General features: G+C 43.5%; 1 protein-coding gene across 2 annotated transcripts in view; it reads left to right on the top strand.

Moving 5' to 3' along the window:
- Nucleotides 1–17,092, top strand: part of DAPK2 (death associated protein kinase 2) — a 187,077-nt gene that overhangs the window by 150,518 nt on the left and 19,467 nt on the right. Inside the window, exons 6-10 of one of the 2 annotated variants that reach the window (XM_027851778.1) lie at nt 809–857; nt 1,391–1,417; nt 6,939–7,091; nt 10,976–11,021; nt 15,075–15,938. In XM_027851778.1, coding sequence (XP_027707579.1) covers nt 809–857; nt 1,391–1,417; nt 6,939–7,091; nt 10,976–11,021; nt 15,075–15,704 — 905 coding nt within the window. In that variant the 3' untranslated portion in view covers nt 15,705–15,938. Of the gene's footprint in view, nt 1–808; nt 858–1,390; nt 1,418–6,938; nt 7,092–10,975; nt 11,022–15,074; nt 15,939–17,092 lie in introns of those variants that run through there. The other variant, XM_027851777.1, reaches the window with a different exon arrangement.

The raw sequence follows: 17,092 nt of genomic DNA, 5'->3' as shown, positions 1-17,092 counted from the left end.
TTTCACATCCTTGAAGGCAGCCGTCACTTAGTGGGCGCTAAGTCTTCTCATTCTCGGGCTAATCATCCCCAGTTTCTTCATCCAGTTTTCATGTGGCCAGGACCCAAGGCCTTTCTCCATCGTGGTTGCTCTCCCCAGGACAATCTCTGTTTTATCAATGTCTTCAAACTGAGTTAGTACTATTTGAGGTGGGCTCTTAAAAGATGCATAGGAATTTCAAGTTGTTTCAAGTACCCTGTCCTCACTAAACTCCTCCAACCCTCAAGACTCCCCCTTAGTATAATAGAAAGAAGACAGGATTTGGAGGCAGAGGACCCGAGTTTGAATTATGGTTCTTTAGTTACTACCTTCATGATCCTTGGCAAGTCACTTAACCTCTATAGATTCTAGTTTAGTTTCTTCACTTGTAAAATGAGAAGGTTGAACTAGGTGACTTTGAGAAGGACTTGGAGTCAGGAAGACCTGAGTTCAGATTTGGTCTTACATTCTTAACTAGCATGTGACTCTGGGCAGGTCATTGAGACCTCTCCTAGTCAGTTTCCTCATCTGTAAAATGGGGATAAACAGTAGCACCTATTTCATAGGATTTTTGTGAGGATCAAATGAAATCTCATATGTAAAGTACTTTGCAAACATTAAAGCACTATATTAATGTAACTATCATTTAAATATTATGAAATACGGAGGTTTTCAGCAACTGGCCTGTTTTTCCTCCTAAAGAGAGAGGAGAGGGCCACCAATATGTCTCTGATATGCACCTCAATGTCACGTCATACTTTATTGATTCTTTAACACTGGCTTCTTTCAGCTCCAGAAATTGTGAATTACGAACCCCTTGGGCTGGAGGCTGATATGTGGTAAGTTTTCCAATGAGATCTCTTCCAGGTCAGGGTCTGGTCAGTCTTCCTTTTTTCCCAGCCTTCTTAGCTCAGGAGTGTCCTCCCAAGACGTATGATCCCCTCGACCTTTCTGGGGAGTGGTTATCTATGTCACCAATACAGTTCTCTAAGTACCCATGTCTTAGGGCACTCTCCCTCCCATGTTCCCTCTGTATATACTGTGAACAGCTCTGAGAAGTAAGTCCTGTTTAGAACAGCTGCTCTGGTAGAAGTTAAGAGGGAGAGGAAACATAAAATTTGTCTCTTTGGACTTCAGATAAATGACCTGGAATAGGGTGCAGAGTTCACGTACCTGTACCTGGCTCAGAGTAATTTATTCACCATTCCCCAAAGGTGACTCATTTCCTTAAAGATGGCTGGGAGATGCAGAGACCCGGGAACCACAAGGGGGATGTCCAGTGGTCTTCTGAGGACCCTATGGAAGAGTCCCTTATAAGGACTGGGATTCCAACTTAGGAAGACACTGATTCACGTTGCTTTTTGTCTTGCAGGAGCATAGGGGTCATCACCTACATACTGTAAGTATCTCGGTGGGGCTCTCAGTCCTAGCTCAGGGCTCTAGGTGGGGTGGGAAAGTGGTAGCTCCTAACCCTCCCTACCCAGAGCCAGTTGGAAGCCACTGGAAGAGGAATGAGCCCCAGTGTCTCACCCAGTTACCCTAAGGAAGACACTTCATACGGCAGAAAGAACACTGTTTAGAGTCACGGGATCTGGGTTCAGATTCCACCTTTGATGCTTGCTTTCTCTGTGATCTCAGATCAGTCATTTGACCTCCGTGCACCTTAGTTTCCTCATCTGTAAAATTAGAGGGTTGGACTGGTCAGCCTCCAAGGTCCCTTTCCGCCATAGACCTATGAGCCTATACCTTCCTTAGGATCAACAAAACTCACCCCTTTAGGCCTTGGTTACCCAGGCTTCAGGGAAGCTAGGCTCAGTAGACATAGCACCAGGTGTGAAGTCGGGAAGACCTGAGTTTAAACCTGTCCTCAGACGCTTACTAGCCGTGTGATCCTGGGCAAGTCACTTAACCCTGTTTGCCTCAGTTTCCTCACCTAGAAAAAGATCTGGAGAAGGAAATGGCAAAACCCCAAATGACATCACAAAGAGTTAGACACAACTAAACAGCAATCAAAACTTCCATTTTGGGGGCAACTAGGTGGCCTAGTAGATAGAATGCCAGTCCTGGAGTCAAGAAGACTCATCTTCCTGAGTTTAAACCTGTTCTCAGACACTTCCTAGTTGTGTGACCCTGGGCAAATCACTTAACTCTGTTTGCCTCAGTTTCCTCATCTAAAAAAAGATCCGGACAAGGAAATGGTAGACCATTCTCGTGTCTTTGCCAAGAAAACCCCAGATTGGGTCACAGAGAGTCAGATATGACTAAAAATAACTGGACAGCAACAATTCCCAGGGGGTGGGGATAAAGGTATAAACCCAGGTTCAATTGAAGGGCTGTTCCCCATCCCCAGCTTTGAGGTGGGAATAGAAGAGAGACATTCAGCTCAGCCATCCTGCAGTACTTCTCCCATAGCAAGGCTGGAGGTCTCATTGCTCACAAGATTGATTACTTACTGTTATCAACAGCAATTAATATTCTGCAGCCTGTCTCTGCAGTTCCTACGGTGCCCCTGAGAGCCTACTAATCAGCCTCTCCCTGACTGTCTCTTGCTCTTTCTTTAGTTACTGTCAAAATCTAAAAGTGTTGTATTTTATTTGAAAACCATGAAAGAGGGCCCCAGCACTGCAGGCTGCAAAACCATCATGTGTTAAGGAAACTGGATTGTTCTGGTCTTTACCTTTGGGTTCATTCTCTCCCATCTCTCCTCCTCCCCTTCCTTGGTCTCTCCTCCTTCTTATCCCCCAACTTGTCTCTCTGCTTTCCCCTCCTTCCTTGTATCTCCTGTTTTCTCTCCTCTTACCTCTCTCCACTTTATTTTTCTTTCTTCCCTTCCTGTCTCAGGGTTGTAAGGTACTAGATAGACATTTTTTTTTAATCTAGCATATTCAGGTTGGAGCAGTAATACTTGGTCTGTATATGTGTGTGTGTCTGCACGTACGCTTGCATACACATGCATCTGATTCTGCCACGTTTAGCCTTCAGCTCTTCAGGAACCCTGTTTTCTGTATTAGGATTATCATGCTTGACTCCCCAAGGCAGACGGCAATCCTATGGCTTTTGGTCAGTAGTGGTTGCAGATGTGGCCCAAATGATCTAAGTGAGTAGACTTGTTCAGTCACCAAGCATTTATTAAATGCTTACCATGTGCCAGGTACTGTGTTAGGAACCTGAGATAAAACAACAAAAATGAAACAGCTGCACCTGTGCCTTCAAGGAGTTTACAGTTTATTGGGAGAGAGAATACACACACTCAGAGTCACTGATCTGTAGAAAGACCTTGAGTTCCTATTTAAAGTAACACTGCGCTGATGGGTGTCCTACTCTGTCCCCAGGTATGATCACACACATTTATGCCTGTCTTTTCCCCCATTTATGTAATGTACTGCATCTAGGCATTTCAGAGGGATTCCTAGGAATCATCTGATGGAAATGAACGCAGGCATTACCATCTTTTTACAACTAAAGCCTAAGTTCAGTTAATCAGGAAATGGTTAGCCATTGTCTTAGTGCCAGAGATCTCCAGGTGGGATGGGAAAGTGTTAGCTCCTGAACTTCCCTGCCCAGAATCAACTGGAGCCATTGGAAGAAGAATGAGCCCAAGAGTCTCACCCAGTCACCCTAGGGAGGCAGTTTCATATAAATGAAAGAGTACACGTATGTGTGTGCACACATACACACACACACACACACACACATTCCCCAAAGCCATGGGGGAGTTCAGCTAAGGTGCTAGGCAGAGCACCTAGGAAGCCTTGCAGAAACACTGGGATCCCCTGTTGCTGGGGTCTGGAACCCACACTCCTCAACTGGTTTTAATTCAACAAACATTTATATGAAATACCCAATAGATGCAGGGCGCTGTGCCAAGGGCTGGGTTTACAAAGAAGAAAAAAAACATCCCTCCAGCAGCTCCCGAACCCCAGTGGGAATAATTATGTGTACTGAGATATTTAAGAAATTCAAGGTTATTTGAGGAGAGAAAGAACACTGATGACTGGGAGGGATCAGGGCAGGTTCAAGGAGGAAGGCTAGGCCTGAAAGGACATGGAAAGGTGGACGTGATGAGGGAGCACTTTCCTGGCATGGGGAATGACTTATGTAAATACACAGAGGATGAAGATAGAATGCTGAGTTCAGGGAACAGCTGGTCTCTCAGTTTGACTGATGTGTAAGAGAAGTGAGAAATCAGGCTGGAAAGGTAGGTTGGAGCCCTTTTAGTGCAGGCCTCAAAAGCTCACGTTCTGTTGGGGGAGGCAAAGCGTAAATAAGTAGAAGTACACTAGATACATAAGGAAGGAATGCCAGGTAACTTCAGCGGTAAGACACTAGCAGATGGAGGGGGTTTGGGGGAGGGGGCAATCCAATAAAGGCTTCCTGCAAAAAGTCAGATTTAAGCTGAGTCTTGAAGAGCTCCCTGACTGTTTTAGGTCACTCCTTTGCAATTCTGGAAAGGCAATAATATATAGAGGAAAACACATTGGATTTGGAGCAAGAGGTTGTTTGGTTGTTTTCAGTCATTTCTGACCCTTTGTGACCCCATTTGGGGTTTTTTTTGGCAAAGATGCTGGAGTGGTTTGCCATTTCCTTCACCAGCTCATTTTACAGATGAGGAAGCTGAGGCAAACCGAGTTAAGTGACTTGCCCAGGATCATACAGCGAGTGAGTGTCTGAGGTTGGATTTGAACTCGGATTTTCCTGACTCCGGGCCCGTAGGACAAGGGTTCAAATTCTGCCTCTGTTACTTAATGCCAGTGTGAACTTGGGGCAAATCATTTAACCTTTCTGGGTTTCAGTTTCCTCATCCATAAGAAGAGGGTGTTGAACTATAGAGTTATCCTTTCCACATGGAGGATTAGGAGCACAGTGCCCCTGTGATCTGGAAAGTCCATGTAAAATTTTTTGGCCCTCCCTTTGCACCAGAGAAGTTATGAATTATTATGGTATTAAGAGATAAACTATGTTGATATTATACAATACTATACATATATTCTATGTGTTTCTGAGTTTCTAAACTTTTTCTGTGTTGTTTGCCAACCTTCAAGTGTCATTTGAGGCTTCCTCAAAACTCCCCCAAAATTCCCATTTAATTTCTTATGCCGACCTACTCCATATGGAAAGTGCGATGGGGAAAGTTGTGATATGGAAGGGATAACTGTATAATCCCTAAGGATCCTTCCACCTCTAAATCTTTGATTCTGTTGAAATTATATACTGTACATAATACACATTTAAATTAACATTCATGCCTCTGATTATTTCAGTCATTTCATGTGTCTCCTCTGATAGACTATAATATAAGGTCTTTGTCGGCAGGGGCTGTATTTTATGCTCCTTTATATCTCCTGTGGTACCTAGCACAGGGCTGAATACATGGTAAGTGTTCAATTAAGAGTTATACATTGGGGAGCAGCTAGATGGCGCAGTAGATAGAGCACAGGCCTTGAAGTCAGGAGGATCTGAGTTCAAATGTGACCTCAGACCAAACACTTGACATTTACTAGCTGCGTGACCCTGGGCAAGTCACTTAACCCCAATGCCTAAAAAAAAAATTTTTTTTAAGGTTATGAATTGATTGAATGGAATGGGCAGGCTGTGCAGTTTGTGATCCTGGGAGGGGTAGGAAAGAGAGGAGGAAGGCTTTTATGCTAATGGGACAAATTTCCAGAGAAAATTACATTCATTTCTAGTTTAATTGAGAATCTCTGATTTCTAGTTTAATTTAAATGAGAATCTCTGAGCCTCGGTTTCCTCATCTGTAAAATTACCCCCCTCCCTCACAGGTTTGTTGTTAGGAAAGTGGTTTATACATTTCAAAGGATTATATAAATATGAGTTAAATGTCAGAAGCACTAAGTGGGATACCTGCCCTCAGGGAGCTTACAAATCTATTGGAGGGAGGAAAAGTATATACACCGATAAGTGCAATACAGTGTAAAAGTATGTACGTCAGTGGTTACAATACATCATTTGTGCCAATGAAAAGCCATCTATGCCTTCTCGCCTTGTGCCATTCTTGTCCGTAGCTTGCTTCAAACTTGTCATTAGTTGCCTCTAGTTCTATCTCATAGATTCCAATGAAATGATTTCAGACTCTCTATCTGTTATCTCTCTGGCTTCCTATGTGAGTGGCCCATTTCTTTTTCCAGTCTTTTGCTTTTTCTTATTGCAAATGATTGTTAGTAATATACAAGAGCGTGCTTAGATTCATTATGTGTCTTCTCATTGACATTTTGAGGTCACCTGCAATTTTAATTCTTCTGTCATTGTATTTTATGGGCAGCTGGGTGGTGCATAGAGAGCCAGGCCTAGAGTCAGAAAGACCTGAGTTCAAATGTGCCTCAGACACTTACTAGCTGTGTGACCCTGGGCAAGTCACTTAACTCTGTTTGCCTCAGTTTCCTCATCTGTAAAATGAGCTGGAGAAGGAAATGGCAAATCATTCCAGCATCTTTGCCAAGAAAATCCCAAATGAGGTCACACAGAGTAGGATGTGACTAAAGAATGATCATTGTATTTCGTGATTCACAGCCATACAGCCTCACTGCAAAAATATTGGTGATGAAAAACAAACTGCCTTAGCTATGCCTGTTAGTTGTGCTCTATATCTTCCTCAACGCGGTCTAGCCTTCTTTCCTCTTCCAATTCATTTCTGGGCCTACTTCATTGTCTGCAACACTGTTACATAAAAGATATGTATGTATACATAAATAATACATGTCATAATCTGGCCAACGTGCACTTTTCATCCACTTTGATTTTCCAATGGGGTTGGTTAGGGCCACTTGGTTTCTTGTATCTCTTGTGTGAAAATGTATGAGAACTAAAAAATAGTATCAAAATTCCAAGGGAGAGATTTACATCACTTTTCACACACTTCAGGCTTGAAGTCACTTGGTTCCTTTTTTTTTTTTTGGTGCTAGGTTAAGTGGTGCTTCACCTTTCCTTGGGGACACAAAGCAGGAGACGTTGGCAAACATCACGGCAGTGAGTTATGATTTTGATGAGGAATTCTTCAGTCAGACCAGCGAGTTAGCCAAAGACTTCATTCGGAAGCTCCTGGTTAAAGAAACAAGGTGAGATTTTAAGAGAATTTAATCAGGCAGCAACCCCTTCCTTTTCATTGTACCTGCTCTGCCTCACCTCTGAAGGAGTGTTGATTTATAAGCCACCTGCATGGGACCCATTGAGGAGCAAGGGCTGTCATCATGGGTATTATGGCTGTTTTGGCAGATGTTGGAAAATATGTTCAAGGCTGAGACTTGTCATTCAACCTGTTTACTCAAGGCTTTTTTGTTGTTGTGCTTTTCATACTGAAATGTACATAATTGTGTATGGGTTTTGGAAGCCAGCCTGGGTTTTTCTAACGCTCATTGGTCCTGAATATATCTCGCAGTCTGTCTCAAGGTGCTTTTGGAGTTTGAACAGTTTAAGATTAAGTGTCTGTATTTTCAATCAGCAAATTTAGGAAAGGAGGGCGGGCGGAATGGTGGAGGGTTTGGAGCAAAGGTGCAGACAAAATGGGAGAAAGTGAGAGGCACCATTCTTCAGAACCCTCCAAGCTCAATCTGTGTTTGTTAGGGAGGGGACCGGAGATTTCTCAGTGAGGTGGGGTGGGGTTTAGCCTTGCCTAGTAGGTCTTTGGAGTGCCCTTTCCCCAGCTAGCTCCTTACTGAAAGAGAGGGGAATCTGTATCTAACCAGTCAACCTTTTAAGGTTTGCAGAATGCTCTATAGATGTCATTACCTCCCTGGAGCTAAACTGTGGGAAAACTGTTGAGCGCGATACATCATTCTGTGAACTGCCACATGACCAGCATAGCTTGGTAACACACAGAGCAACCTCAGCTGAACTTCATGGTTTGTGCCTAGCTGTAATCAGGGGTGTTTTGGAGCCAGCCCAAACTAGCTCAAGAGTTAAATTTTCAGCATGAGCATTTACACCTTGGAATCAGCAAAAGCTGCAAATCAGGGCTCATTCTCTTGTTTTTGTTAATGGTCTAGACTTAAAGAAAGGGATGGGAATATGTTAATAATGCCAATTAAATTTAAAAGTGTGCCCTGAGTACTTTTTCCTCCTCTAAGAACCAATCGTTAACCTTTTTTTTTTTTTTTTTAATTGGAGGCAGTGAGGTTAAGTGACTAGTCCAGGGTCACACAGCTAGTAATTGTCTGATGCCAGATTTGAGCTTGGGTCCTCCTGACTCCAGAGCTGCTTCTCTATCCATTGAACCACCCAGCTGCCCTTCAATTGTTAAACATTTACTAGCACACCCTTGGTTATATTGTAGAGGAGTATATGCCTAGTCTCTTTCTTGGGTCTCTCCCTGTCCACTCAGCACAAGCTGTCAAAGTTAGATCTGTATTGGTGTCTGGAAACCTTATGTGAAGGCATCAAGTTCAAGGGTTAAATTGTAGCCACCACACGACTGTAGTTCTGAACAAGCAGCTGTGACCACACAGAGACTGCTTCCAGTAATACAGAAGGAGAGGAGAATAGAGCTGTCCTGAAAGTCTCTAGTTTCTGATACATTAACTTATAGCTAACCTAGAGTTGGGAGCATTGATCAATTAATCAAGAAATATTTATTAAGTGCCCAGTTTGTTCCAGGCACTGGGGCTACAGCGACAAAAGTGAATAGTTTCTGTCCTCATGGAGCTTACGTTTTATCACAGGAATTTGCATTCTAGCAGATGTAGTAGAAGGAGCATTTGGGGTTAGAGACATTGGGGTCAAATCCCAGCTCTGCTACTTACTGCCTATTTGTGACCTTGAGCAAGTCACCTGTGCTCCATAAGCCTTAGCTCTCCCACTTGTAAAGTGAGGAAATGGAACCCAATAATATCTAGGTCCCTTCTCATTCTGTATCACATGATACTGGCTTCACTAGCCATTCTTCTAGTCTTATTCTTTGTTTTCTTGACTTGTGTTGGGACCAAGGCGTTAAAAGCCAATGTGGGTATTTGAATGTCATCCCGTAAGGAAAGTGTTTAATAGAAGGAGCGTTGGATCTTTGAAGCCAGAAAACCTGCGTTCAGATGCTGATTCTAGCACTTACTACTTGTGTGAATGAACGAATGAATGAATGAGCACTGATTAAGCACTTGGCTATGTTAGAGGCCAAGATCTGGGTTCAGGATTTGCCAACTGACACATACTGGCTCTGTGATTCTGGGCATGTGAGTTAACCTCTTGGTTATACAAATATGCAAATGCTAATTGGCAGGTTCTCTGCAACCAGTGGTCTCACCTGCCAGTTTACATTTGTAGAAAGACTTTCCTCACTAGGGAGTTCCTTATTCATTGGTATAAAATCCCAGGTTCAATTCTTATTCCTGTATGGGAGGCACTAGAGTAGGCACTAGGAATACAGTTAGCAAAGCAGTTCAGTCCCTGCCCTCAAGGAGTTTATATTCTGTAACATAACTGACAAGTAGTCATCTGAAGACCTCCAAGGTCAAGGAATGCATCACTTTTCTCTCTCTCCTTCTTTTTTTTTCTTGGAGGCAATTGGGGTTTAATGACTTGTCCAGGGTAACACAACCAGTAAGTATCTGAGGTCACATTTGAAATCAGGTCTTCCTGACTCCAGGCCTGGCGCTCTATCCACTGGCTCACCTTAGCTGCCCCAAAAGCATGACTTCTCAGTGCTGCCCTTTTCACTTTTGTTCAGCTCTTAATTGTTAGGAAATTTTTCCTGACATCAAGCCTAAATTTTTTGCCTCTTTTCTGCTTCTACCCATTGTTCCTGGTGCTGCTCTTTGAAACCCAAACAGAACAAGTCTCATTGCTCCCCCATATGATGATCTTGCAAATGAAATCAGTTAGCCAGAGTTTATTAAATATTTAAGACAGCCATCGTGTCCCTCCTCGAACAGATTCTTTCTTCCTGGATTAAACTTCCCCCATTCCTCTTTCACATGACATGGACTCAGGCCCCTTCATTAACCTGGTTAGAAAATCATGGAATAAGTGTCGGGCAGCACAGTGGGGGATTGGTGTCCGGGAAGGGATGTTTTGGTCTGGAGTCACATAGATGGTGTCTGGAACATCAGAGTAGTCTAATGGAACTCCCTTTCCAAAAGGAATGGTGAGATTGATTTTTTTTTTTGACAGTTCTCAGGACAAGAAGTGAAAATCAGGGTAGAATACCTTCTTGGAGGCTGAGTGAGAGATACTCTGGATGAAAAAGTATGATCCTGGGGAATTCAAAACCAAGCACTTTAGCTCCTCTCAGGCAGTCTCCTGAGGTCTGGTTTAGAGCAAAGAGAAACAGCAGCAGCAGCAGCGGTGCCAGAGCAAGTCACTAGGCCTCAGTTTTTTTCATCTATAGAATAACATTATTGGACCAGATGATCCCTAATTTCCCTTCAAGCCCTAAATTGTATTATTCATCGAACAGAAATCAGAAGGATATGGAAAAGCTCTTGCCCTCTGGAAGAGCCTGGGAAAAAGAACCAGATTTAGTGTGGATAGGAGCTATGGTGGGCTGAGAACTAAACAAAACTTCTCCACTATGAGACCAAGTTGGAGATTTTAAGAACACATTAATAACTGAGTTTTTTTTTTTTAATCTGGGATCTTTTTCTCAGAGTGCATGGCACACTCAGAGCCCCTAAAGGCTTTTATCCTGCATTATGTTCCCCAATATTTTGATGATCAGGGCTCTAGTTGACCAGAATTCAAATCTGGCCTCACACACTTAGTAGCTATGTGACCCAGGGCAAGTCACTTAACCACAGGAGAAGGAAATGACAAACCACTCCAATATCCTTGCCAAGAAAACCCCATAGACGGCATTGGTTTGCTGTGGTCCATGGAGTCATGAAGGGTCGGGCATGACTCAACGAATGCACAACAACAATTGAAAGAGGCAAAATTTAATTCTTGTGAACATTAGGAGGGGAGTGTGTTGTAAGCAGCTACTTTCCTCATGAAGTTTTTTTTTTCCCTTCTTCAGGAAACGGCTCACAATCCAGGAAGCGCTCACTCATCCCTGGATCACGGTAAGGGCAGATGTGCACCAGTGCAGGTGATGCTTTTTTTCAGTGTGTGACCTTGAACTCCTCTCCCTCAGTTACCAGAATCATGGTATTGCCCAAGATTAAGAGACACTCTTTTCCCCATTTAGAATCCATTGCTTCCTTGTCTGATCCACCACGCAGCACCAAACTTTCCTGCGCTGTACTCAACCCTAGTGAGTGTTAGATGCCAGCTAACCAGACTGCCATAATTTATTCCAATAAGCTGATGCTAATTTAAACTACTTTGCTGATTCATTGAAGGTTCCGAACCTCATTTGTATGGAAAACAGCAAAACAAATGGGAACCTCCTGGTTTGGGGCCACCTCATAGAGAGTCATGGACAGGAAGAGCTTAGGGTCATCTTTTCTTCTTAAAGTAAAAAAAGTCAATGTTCCATAATCATCTGAATGCCAACTCCAATTTTTAAAAAATGATCTACATTTCACACCTCATCCCAGGGGTTTGACATATCTGAAACCTGCAGCATACTTATTTTCCTTTCCCCTCTTCTTCCTGACCCAAACTGGCTGCCCTGGCCTCCTTCAGGTAATGAGAAGCATGTACCTGCAAATGTAGATGAAAGAAGACTATAGGAAATAGTGTTTCTGGACTGAAGACTGAAGGAGGAAACCCAGCAGGCCTTAGTCATTGCAGAAACGGTGTGGCATATTGTCATTCCTTTCTCTCTTTCCTTTTTTTTATTCTGCCCCCAAAGATTCTGGCCCTTTGTGTGAGGGGGATTCCTATCCATTACCTTTGTGGTCTCCCAGCTACTCTTTGTTCAGAAAGAACTGCGTTGTAGCAGAGTAGAAAGAGAAATGAGTTGGGAGTGTTGGGAGAGTGTGTCAAAGTAGTCCTTATCTTTGACATAAATTAAGTGTGTGCTCAAAAGCAAGTCACGCACCTCTGTAGAATTCATTTTCCTCGCCTGTAAAATGAGATGGTTTCCAAGTCCCCTTGTAGCTATAACATTCTATGATTCTGTAATTAATGATTATGCTGGCATCTAGCAACCATGGTAAAGTCCTAAAGGACATTCTAGTAAGGGGTACTTACTTTCCATTACTAAAGCCTTCCCAGCCACATACTTGGATCCCTAGAAGTCATCTAGGTTTATGCTCATGGTCTACAGCAGAATGAAAATATGGCCGAGAGTAAGGGCATCTCAGTACTCAAGATGGCAGGTCGAATCAAAATTGTTTCTAAGGTTCTCTGAGCCCCAGGGTGGTGACACACCCTGTGAATTTCCAGGGTACATCCTGTCTTCCTCCTTCATTATGTCCTTCCTGTGAGAGCTGTCCCTTAAAGCTTAGGTGCTGGAGGGAAAGATAATGTATAGAGGACCAGCCCTGGAGTCAGGAGGACCTGAGTTCAAATCTAGTCTCAGACACTTACCAGCTGTGTGACCCTGGGCAAGTCACTTCACCCTGTTTGTCTTAGTTTCCTCATCTGTAAAATGAGCTAGAGAAGGAAATGGCAAACCATTGCAGGAGGGGAGGATAGAGAGGACACAGTGAAGGAAAGAGAAGCAATCTTGGAGTCACATGGTTTGCATTCCAGACCTAGTTCTGACTCTTTCTAGCTATGAGGTCCTGCGAATTTTCTTTAGCTCTGAATTTCACTTTTCTCATCTTGAAAATAATATTTGTATTACCTGTCTCACAGGGCTATTGTAGGAAAAGCACTTTGTAACCTGTAAAGTTCTATATAAATATAATAGGAATTGTGAAGGATATAAAGAAATATAAGGTATAGTTTGTATCTTCAAGTAGCTTGCTATGTAATGGTAGGGTGCTCTGGGCTGGGCCTGACTCAGGCCGATCCCCTGGGAGTTTAGGTTTTATATTGATACAAAATGAGACCCAGCATAGATGATTCAACAGTTAAAAAAAAAAAGAGATTTTACTTAGCTACATAGCAAGAGAAGAATATTCGACAAGGAGAGGATCAAAGAAGCCTGGAGTTGCTTCAGCTTAGTAAAGCTCCCTTAACTGAATTGCTCATTTTGTACCCAGGCAATGGGGAAATTATGTCAACCATCTTAGTTCCCTAGGACAACCAAGTCTTAAGGAAGGTCATAATACCTTTTAAGGAAAACCTAGTCTGACTTGCATAGGGGGAGAGGTTAAGATATTGTTCCTTCTTCATGGGAGGAAAAGACATGCACATAAAAGTGTAAGATTTCTTCAATATTTCACGGCTCTATAATTTTATTTTTGTGGGTACCCCTTTCAGATAGAAGCAGGGGCCACTAAAATAATGCGTAAGGGTTCCTAGAAGTACACATTGACTTTGAAAACTACATATTAACCTTATCTATGTTGTATTATATTTTTACTTATTTTGTTAAATATTTTCCAATTACATTTTAATCTGATTCAGGCTTAGTAGACTGGATGATCTTTCACTGAAGCCAGAAAAAAAAAATATCACCCAGAGGCTAGACCTCACTATGGCCAGAGGCCATATTCAGCTTAGCTGGTTTTTAGCTTGCACTGACCCATGTCTGAAATCTCTTCATCTTCGAAAGCTCTGTCAAGGCTTGTACCTTACTGGCATATCCTAAAGTTCTCCAGGATCACCTCCAAACCTCACTGAAACATTGGAGTAAAACTATTGTTGTTATTATTGTTGTTGTTGAGTTGTTTCAGTCATGTCCAGTTCTTTGTGACCTCATTTGGGGTTTTTTTGGGGGGAAAATATTAGAGTGGTTTGCCGTTTCCTTCTCCAGCTCATTGTACTGATGAGGAAACTGAGGTAAACAGGTTTAAGTGACTTACCCAGGACCACACAGCTAGTAAGTGTCTGAGGCTAGATTTGAACACAGAAAAATAAGTCATCCTGACTTCACTCCTGGCACTCTATCCACTGTGCCACCTAGCTACCCTTGGAGTAAGACCAGTCAGCAATAATACAAGTCAGTGTATGTGCCAAATGGGTAACAAAAGACAGAAAGTGGGAAGTTTGTGGGAGCTAGAATAGTTAGGGAAAGTTTCATGGCAGAGGTAGTTTTGGGGCTGGTCCTTAAAAGATAGAGGTAGGATTTTGAAAAGTTAAAGAGAAATAGAGCATTCCAGAGCAGGGCAAATGTGCAGGGAATTTTTTAGGTAGTTACCTTTCCCATCCAGCAAGCTGCTTTGTTTTTGTTATGTGGATGTGCCTATACAAGGTGCCACCAAGAGTCCCCCATAGCTACTCTTTCTGATCCAACCCGAATCTGACTCTTCATTTTATGATTCAATTCAATCCAATCAACTTTTATTAAATGACTGCTAACACAAGTCTGAGACATGAGGTATTGTAGTGGATAAAGAACCTATCCCAAAACCAGGAGCACCTAGGTTCAAATCCTGATGCTGATATCTCTTAATGCTTAGGCAGAACTCTTAAGAACATCAGTTTCAGAGGAAGTATGGGTAAAAGGAGTTTCCTCACCCTGGCATTCCCTATACTAATGTAGTCACTGGTCCAGTCTTTATCTCTAAGTACAAGGTGTTAGGCACTAGGTATTCAGGGAGAAAATAAAGCAAAATAGCCCCTGCCCTCAAGGAGCTTACTTCTATTGGATACCCTTTGAAAGAGCTGTGTTTGCCCTGATCCTTCAATGGGTTGTTGCCTTCTAACGACAGGCTGCTTGCTTGTGTGAGCCTCTCATGATCGAGTTTGCCGGTCTTTGCATGACCATAACAACTGACTGGTCCTGGGACCACATGTGAAACTGAACCACTGGTAGTACTGGCGCCATTTTGTGTGTGCCTGGGGGAGGGGGTTCTGCTTACTCTCCGTGATGACTTTTTCTCCCCTGAAATCAATATGCAGGGCTTGCCCTCTCCCTCCCTATCCTCAGATGCACTCTTTATTCCTTTCCATTTGGTCTTGGGGACCTCCCAGTGCTTACCACTCCCGCTTCCTTTCTCAGAGTCTGTTGCATGCAGGAAATGCTGAAGAGTGCGAGTCCTTGCTCTGCCTTGTGCCACAGTCTCCCTGCATGTGCCCAATTAATACTCTGGTTCTTCTGTCCAAATGCTCACCAGTTGAAAGGAGAGGCCAAAGCCCCAGAACACAAGAAGACAGAGCCCCCCCAGGTGAAGACCAAACGCTTGAGAGAATATACCATCAAGTGCCACTCCAGCATGCCCCGCAACAACACCTACGTCAACTTTGAGCGCTTCGCCCGTGTGGTGGAAGACATGGCCGAGGCTGAGCTTAGCTGCAGCAAGCTGGCCTCCACCCACGACTCTCTCCAGGATGATGTGGAGGCTCTGGTGTCCATCTATAATGAGAAGGAAGCCTGGTACAGAGAGGAGAGCGAAAACACTCGCTACAGCCTTTCCCAGCTCAAGTACGAGTACCGCAAGGTGGAGGCCATGAGAAAGACCCTGCAGGAGGACATCCAGACGGTGGGCTGCGACCTGGGAAGTGTTGCTGGGAAATATGCTGAGCTTGGGGCTCAGTATGAATCTCTCAGGCAGGAGCTTTCTGAGGACCTAAAGTGGATCCAGGAGCTCATAAGCGATTTCCAGCAAGAGAATGGCAGTGAAGGCAGTCTTGGCTCCATTTTCAACAGAAATGAGAATGAGTCACTAATGGAACTGTTAAATAGGTCTTGCAGTGAAGACTTCCTTGCAGGTTTGAAGCTCAGAGTTACAGAGTCCAGCCAGTGATGGGGCCTAATTGGTTTGTCAAAGCACGTTCTTGATTGTCTTGCTGCTGGGATGCTCACTGCAGTGGAAAGGAATTGTTCCAGCCAGTCTTCCATCCCCTCCCTTCCTCCTGCCCCCCAGTCCCTACAAGCTGGCCTTCTCACCCTAGCATTGAATCTGAAATTGCAGATCCTAATTAGTCATGCAAATTGTGTTCCTTCTCCCCCCCTCCCCAAACATAAATGTTCCACTCCTTTTCAGCACGCGGTGGAAGCACAATGTTTCATTAGGGTGCTGGTGAGGCAGCTTCAAAAGGATGAGAGAGCGGACGTCCCTCGCAGCAAAGCCATGAGCAGTGCCATATCCTTGGCCATGTTGTGTTTACCACCCACTCATCTCACTGTTTCTAGATGTTAGCCTGTGTTGCCAATACTTGTGGGGTACATGGTGCTTGGGAGCTCAGAATGAAGTATGCTGGAGAAAAGAATGACGCCCCGTATTTGGTGACGTTCGTAACTTTTTTCCGAACCCCCTTTCGGAACCTCCCTCAGTTCTCCAAGAACCCTGAGAAGTAGGAAGAGGAGCCGCTGTCTTTATGCCTTTGTGACAGAGGAGGACTAGGAGGTCAACCCAGGGCTCCCAAGCCCTAGCATTCTAAAAGTCAGTAAACAAACATTTATTGAGCACTTACCTGTGTGCCAAGCATTATACTGGAGGGAGGGCAGGATGGGGGCCTAGAGAATAGGAGAATACAAAGTTAGTTGGAGGGAGAAGAGAAAGGCAAAGAAAAGCAAAAAACAGTCTCTGCCCACAAGAAGCTTCTCTATTCCAATGGGGGAAGCAGCACTTATTTAAATAGGTACATGTAAGCACTAAGTCAGTCAACGGGCATTTATTAAGCACTTACTGTGTGCCACTATCGTTACTAAGTTGGAAGGGGAAGAAAAATGCAAAGAAAGACAAAAACAGTCTCTGCTCTTAAGAAGCTTGTTTATTCTAATGGGGGAGGTAATGCTCCTTTAAATAAGTGCATAGAATCTATAAGTCAATAAACAAACATTTATTCAGTACTTACAGTGTGCCAAGCACTGTACTAAGTTGGAGAGGGAGGATGAATAGGAATGCAAAGAAAGGCAAAACACAGTTTCTGGGAGCTTATATATTCTAACTGGGGAGGTCACATTCATTCAAATAGGTATTCAAATAGAAACAGTAAATCAGTTAACCAATGTTTATTAAGTGCTCCCTAGCTAACTGCTAAGGATATCAAAAAAGGGGGAAAAATAGTCCCCCAAGGAGCATACAGCCAGAATATTGGCATATATTTTCCCAGGAGAATTTCAATGTTTTGGAAGATTCATCATCCTTACAGGTCACTGCCCAAGAACTGTTCTTGCCAAATTCATTGC

Source organism: Vombatus ursinus, unplaced genomic scaffold (genome assembly GCF_900497805.2).
Source record: "Vombatus ursinus unplaced genomic scaffold, bare-nosed wombat genome assembly UNPS02009205.1, whole genome shotgun sequence".
NCBI classification, from domain to species: domain Eukaryota; kingdom Metazoa; phylum Chordata; class Mammalia; order Diprotodontia; family Vombatidae; genus Vombatus; species Vombatus ursinus.
This window is presented reverse-complemented; position numbering and strand designations above follow the sequence as displayed.